This window comes from Agrilus planipennis, unplaced genomic scaffold (genome assembly GCF_000699045.2).
Source record: "Agrilus planipennis isolate EAB-ADULT unplaced genomic scaffold, Apla_2.0 scaffold90, whole genome shotgun sequence".
Classification (NCBI taxonomy): Eukaryota; Metazoa; Arthropoda; class Insecta; order Coleoptera; family Buprestidae; genus Agrilus; species Agrilus planipennis.
The window spans coordinates 1,012,627-1,017,939 of NW_020438865.1; the positions used below are offsets into that span (position 1 = coordinate 1,012,627).

A 5,313-nucleotide genomic window follows, 5' to 3' on the forward strand; every position below is an offset into this window, starting at 1 on the left:
CAAGTGTTTGTTGGTGGAAATCAAACTTTCATTAGAAAGCAAAGTTTTTGAAATTTGTTCTGTCTCTGGAGGAAAGGCAAGAAATTATATTATATATACAGACAAAATATATAACTTTAATATGTTTATAGGTCGTGTTAGTGTATTTGTTTCCAAAGCTAGAACCATCGGTTTGGTTTTTCACATGTGTTATGGATTTTTGTTACTTATCAAAAGATTTTAAAACGTATCTAAAGATGTGTATCGCTCACGTAGGAATTCCCAATTGGCAATTCGCCTTCACTCCTGAAGGAATATCTGAATGGACGAATTAATTAACAGTTTTTTTTGAATTAGTTACAGATTTTTTTATACTAAAAGAGATTAAAAAGTGGTTAATCGTCATGAATTTAATCTTAGCTTACATTTTGCATTCTTTTTTTAATTTTAATTTCATTAACTTTTGTACACTTAGACACTGATATAAATTTTGCTCTCTTATTTTTCTTACTTAAACATAACCACAAAATTCGTAGGTGTAATAATAGCAGCTGTCAAAGTTTTAATTAACTTATTAAAAAAAGTAAGTATTTATCATTTTATTGCAATTAGTATGATATACTTTTTTATATATATTGATAATGCATGTCCCCACCCATTTATAATCCAGTGTAGTGAAGTATTACATTAATTTATGTATTATTTTTATTTATGTTGACACTATTATAATCATTTATAATTATAAATGTGATCTCACCCATGAAAACATTGGATTTAATGTTAAGAATAATCTTATAATTACTTCTAATTTACTTTTACCTTTTGCTAATATTTGCTGTTGTCTTAATCACATGATTTTTTTAGTTTAGTAAAGCATGGACAAAGTCAAAAGGGATGCCAAAAATCTCACCAACAAGGCTCTTGAAAAAGCAGAGAATAGTGGTGATGATGTTAAATCATTTATAGACAGAATTTTGGGAGACATCAGCAAAACATCAGCTACAAAACAGCTTGTTCTAGGGACTTCATCTGGATGGTAATAATTTTACTAACTAAACATGCAAATAATAATGAAAGAAAAAGGGTTACAGGATATCTGGCTATGAAAATAGGCAAGACAGCAGCATTAGCACTTGGTGGAAGTATAATTTTATTGGAAATTGCTAATGAGAAGGGATATATTAGAATAAATTGGAATAAAGTTAATCGAGAATTGGACAAAGTTGCTGACAAAATTGATGAACAAGTTACTGGCCAACCACCAAATTGGATGAATAAGGTATAATTGTAGCACAAAATGGTAAAAGTGATGTTATTTTTGTTGCCCATTTATTATATTTTTTATATTTTTCTGATAATTTATTACTACTTGGTTTCATTTATTGCTATAGGATTAATTAACAATATGCATTTATGTACATATATATAGGTGTATAGATATAAAAAAAAAATAATTTCATATATTAATGCACATTTTTCTGATTGTAAGGGGTTGCTTTTCTTTTTATGAGCTATTTCAAAAGCATAGACCAATATCTCTTAATTTTAGGTGGCTGCCTTTGCTAAGTCTAACTGCTCTTTTTCGGCAGGCTTTCTAGGTGGATTTTTAATTGGTGTTGCTTGTCATTAATTAAGCTGAAGACTGATAAAAACGTTTCTGTTGTTTTCGTAGAAAAGAAAATGTTCCTATTTGTATAAAATTCTATTAAAACTTGATTACAAATGTGTTTTCTTTTATTTTGAAGAGAAGAATTAGTTTTAGCTCTAATGAAAGTTTTATGCATTTGGTTTTTAATATTTTTTCAACTTGTTTTAATCTGTAATTTTGAAAATATTACTAGATGGAACGCTATGTAGACAGAAAAATAGACAAAGCTGAAGATATTTTAAAGAAGAAACAAAAAACGGCGAAAAGATGGTATACCTCAATTATTGGTGAAGAGGAGTGGAAACTCAAAGAAATTCATATTTTTTGCGTGTCCTTCATAGCTGGATTGGCGCTTGGAGTAGGAACTTCTTAAAGGAACATTTTAAAATAAATAGTTGTTACTTAATATTAGTCAATAAGAACGTGTAACGTTATTTTAATTATGTAGTTTTTTTATTAAGTAATTTGTTAACAATTCGAATAATAATATCCATATTTATCATGATTTGCTTATTCCTGTTTTTAAAATACCTTAACTATCCTACCCTCACTCTCATTAGATCGCAATAAAATAAAATTGAATGAAGAATTAATAAAACAGATTTAAAAACGTATTTTGATTCAAGTTGAATTTGAACCCATAATTTTGTAATTTAATTAATCTATTATCTAATATGGGTTCCAATCTTGTCATGATTATCTAGAAAAGCACTTTTTAATTAATTACACTACATTGAAATGCTTCGAAGAATTATTTAAGATTAACATATTTACTAACAAATTTTTAAACAGCAAATTTCGTTGGTTGACTAACTGAGCTTTTATGTTTATTGATTTAAATATTTTTTTATGCATCTGGATTGCAATAAATCGATAATTAATGATATTTTCCTGTAATAAGTTGCTTGGCAACATAACAGTATCATGTGTGCTTTTGAAATGGCTAAAGTAAAATGAGTTTTTATCAATGAAAATGGGAAATAAATAATGGATTTTATCGTGGAAAAGATTTCCGAAGATTCATTTTATATTAATTTATTAGTAGGTCTCCCTCAATTATTAGGTAATAAAAGTTGATTTGTCTTATATTTTTTATGGTTTATAAGTACTCAAGTTTTAATAGAAACAATGGGAATTAACGAGTATAATTTAGTAAGATTTCCTCCTGTAAGTGAACCAGAAATTATACAATGGGAACATAAACATGGTGTTACCCTCCCTGAGGATTTGCACGACTTTTACAGCTCTATAAATGGATTTTTGTACGAATGGTTTTATGACTTTAAAGGTAACAGAAGGAACCGTTAAAAATAAAAATTATTGTGAACGAAATTTTATTAGATGTATTTATGTTCTTGTTAGAGGGTTGTGAACAAAAAACGGACAAAGGGAAAGATAATATTGCGTCAAACTATCCAATAGTGGGAAAAGTTGAAGTTAATTCGTTAGAAAATTTAAAACAAATTTTTGGATACGTTACTACAAGCGAACCTGGTATTAGTAAAAAAGATCAAATTTGGGAAATCAAACTTTCATTAGAAAGCAAAGTTTTTGAAATTTGTTCTGTCTCTGGAGGAAAGGCAAGAAATTATATTATATATACAGACAAAATATATAACTTTAATATGTTTATAGGTCGTGTTAGTGTATTTGTTTCCAAAGCTAGAACCATCGGTTTGGTTTTTCACATGTGTTATGGATTTTTGTTACTTATCAAAAGATTTTAAAACGTATCTAAAGATGTGTATCGCTCACGTAGGAATTCCCAATTGGCAATTCGCCTTCACTCCTGAAGGAATATCTGAATGGACAAAAGTATTTAAATTATTTTGGTTTAAGTGTTTCTAAAAATATTTCAAATTTCTCTCGCTTTCAGAGTTTATTCAGATTATTAGCTCCTCATTTATTACCCGGAACTAATAAGCATACCTCCCCCAGAAGAAATTTAATATCAAAAGGGAATATTACAATTACAAACGTAAACAAAATAGATGCATTAATTTTTAGACCTCGGTTGTCCCAATTAACTCCACACGCTAAATTAGAAAACTACGATTCAACGTTAAAACAAAGTTCTAGTCAAGAAAAACAGAATCACGAACTTGTAAAAAAGCAGACGCAACTAAAATATCAGCGAAAACCTCTGTATTATATAAAAAAACATTAATTGAAAACGTCTTCACTTTATTTTCAACGTCTAATTTGTGATCTTACTTTTAATTTTAAATATTTTTCTTGAGTAGTATCTTTATATATAATTTTAAATAAATATGATAAGAAAGTCAAGAAAAGAGGATCCAAAGAAGATATCGCTTCTTATTTAATTGTTTCGTTCTTTAAACAAAGTAATCTAGGAAAACAAAATATGATATAACTGTCACAACAATTTTCATTCAGTTTAGAGAAAAATATTAGTATTTAGATGTGCTAAGTTATTAATTGGAATATAATATAAATACGCTATGAACTGTTGTAGGTACGTAAAATTAGAATATGTTTATTTAATTTACGAGGTAATTTCGGTGTTTGATTTTAGACCTGTACCTTATCTCGTCGAATTTCGTACTTTAAAATTTCTTGTTTCTGGAAGGCCAGAAAAGTATAAAATATCATCTTTTGCTCAGGTAATTACTTAAGATAATTCATTAGGTATTCGTAAAACAATTTTAATTTAAGGAACTGTTTAAGAAAGATGTTAAAAAGCTAGTTAGAGTTTCTGAAGACGCTTACGACGTAAGTGTTTTAAACGCTAAAGGAATAGCTGTAGAAGATTTTTTATTTCCTGATGGAACATTTCCGGAGATTCGGTCAATAGAAAAATGGACACATATAGTTTTTCAGTATTTTATCGAAAATCCTGGACGCGTTTTAGCAGTCCACGATCGCTCTGGTCTCGGAAGAGCTCCACTATTAGTTATGATTGCGTTAACTGAAGCTGGTATGAAAGCAGTTGATGCTTTTGATTTAATTCGTAGGTAATTATATTATGCATAAGCTTCGAAAACCCCCGAAATCAAACGTAAGTTAAAAATTTCTTATCTATTAAATCGAAAAAGTTCTTGCAACTCCACGAGATTAAACACTAAATTACAAAATATTTTATTGACCACAATGACTATTCTTCTTTAGAAAAAGAAATAATAAACTGAAGCCTCATAATAGTCATTTAATAGACATATATTGAATTAAGACTAATTAAGGGGTAGGATTGAACAATAAAAATGCAAAAAAGAAAAATTCCTAATTGCTGAGAAAACAAGAATTATTTACGTAACTAATTTACTTAATCTGTTTATTTCTGGATATTATAACAGATTTAATTTTATGCCTTTCTTTTCTAAATGTAAGTTTTAAAGTCGTTATTAAAACAATGTGATTGTTGTAGTAACTGTTCAACATAATAGAATTAGTGTTCTTCTTAACATACCTTTTAATGTTCATTCACTCCCCTTTGAAGCATCTGCCTGTTTGGCCTATATTATCGCAATCCCCATACTTAAGTTTATATAGGACTAATTTTGAATTTTGGTTTTTGAACCATTATTTATTACACAGGTCTGCGATAAAAAAGTTTTTTGTATAAATTTATCTTAAGCATGCAAATGTTCGTCTATATTTTGCAAATATAAACTTTGTTTTAACGTATCACGTCACATTTTTTTTGTATGTAGATTAATATATGTATA

At 28.1% G+C, this 5,313-nt stretch overlaps 3 protein-coding genes across 5 annotated transcripts in view; all 3 read left to right on the plus strand.

Annotated features, from left to right (window-relative positions):
* The first annotated feature begins 491 nt into the window (after positions 1–491).
* Positions 492–2,132, plus strand: LOC108737285 (FUN14 domain-containing protein 1). Of its 2 annotated transcripts, none has more exons than XM_018470033.2 (4): positions 492–562; positions 844–1,015; positions 1,063–1,258; positions 1,821–2,132. In XM_018470033.2, the coding sequence occupies exons 2-4, from the start codon at positions 855–857 to the stop codon at positions 1,998–2,000; spliced, it is 537 nt and encodes a 178-aa protein (XP_018325535.1). In that variant the 5' UTR covers positions 492–562; positions 844–854; the 3' UTR covers positions 2,001–2,132. The 2 variants fall into 2 exon arrangements, with proteins under 2 accessions (XP_018325535.1, XP_018325536.1); XM_018470034.1 differs by lacking the exon at positions 1,821–2,132 and adding an exon at positions 1,529–1,704.
* A 482-nt stretch (positions 2,133–2,614) lies between these two features.
* On the plus strand, positions 2,615–3,794 carry LOC112904686 (tubulin polyglutamylase complex subunit 2). The gene is made up of 5 exons (XM_025975384.1): positions 2,615–2,690; positions 2,742–2,930; positions 3,050–3,207; positions 3,263–3,442; positions 3,720–3,794. The coding sequence occupies exons 1-5, from the start codon at positions 2,615–2,617 to the stop codon at positions 3,792–3,794; spliced, it is 678 nt and encodes a 225-aa protein (XP_025831169.1).
* A 219-nt stretch (positions 3,795–4,013) lies between these two features.
* Positions 4,014–5,313, plus strand: part of LOC108737326 (protein tyrosine phosphatase type IVA 3-like) — a 3,065-nt gene continuing 1,765 nt past the window's right edge. Inside the window, exons 1-3 of one of the 2 annotated variants that reach the window (XM_018470117.2) lie at positions 4,014–4,103; positions 4,164–4,251; positions 4,304–4,602. In XM_018470117.2, coding sequence (XP_018325619.1) covers positions 4,090–4,103; positions 4,164–4,251; positions 4,304–4,602 — 401 coding nt within the window. In that variant the 5' untranslated portion in view covers positions 4,014–4,089. The remainder of the gene's footprint in view (positions 4,104–4,163; positions 4,252–4,303; positions 4,603–5,313) is intronic. The other variant, XM_018470119.2, reaches the window with a different exon arrangement.

What these genes read in the sequence shown, in the direction of transcription:
- LOC108737285 (XM_018470033.2), top strand. Translation starts at nt 855, where the DNA reads ATGGACAAAGTCAAAAGGGATGCCAAAAATCTCACCAACAAGGCTCTT. An exon ending in CTAGGGACTTCATCTGGATG is followed by an intron (nt 1,016 to 1,062) that starts GTAATAATTTTA and finishes TGAAAGAAAAAG; the next exon opens with GGTTACAGGATATCTGGCTA. An exon ending in CACCAAATTGGATGAATAAG is followed by an intron (nt 1,259 to 1,820) that starts GTATAATTGTAG and finishes AAATATTACTAG; the next exon opens with ATGGAACGCTATGTAGACAG.
- LOC112904686 (XM_025975384.1), top strand. Translation starts at nt 2,615, where the DNA reads ATGGATTTTATCGTGGAAAAGATTTCCGAAGATTCATTTTATATTAAT. An exon ending in AGGTCTCCCTCAATTATTAG is followed by an intron (nt 2,691 to 2,741) that starts GTAATAAAAGTT and finishes TAAGTACTCAAG; the next exon opens with TTTTAATAGAAACAATGGGA. An exon ending in TAAAGGTAACAGAAGGAACC is followed by an intron (nt 2,931 to 3,049) that starts GTTAAAAATAAA and finishes ACTATCCAATAG; the next exon opens with TGGGAAAAGTTGAAGTTAAT.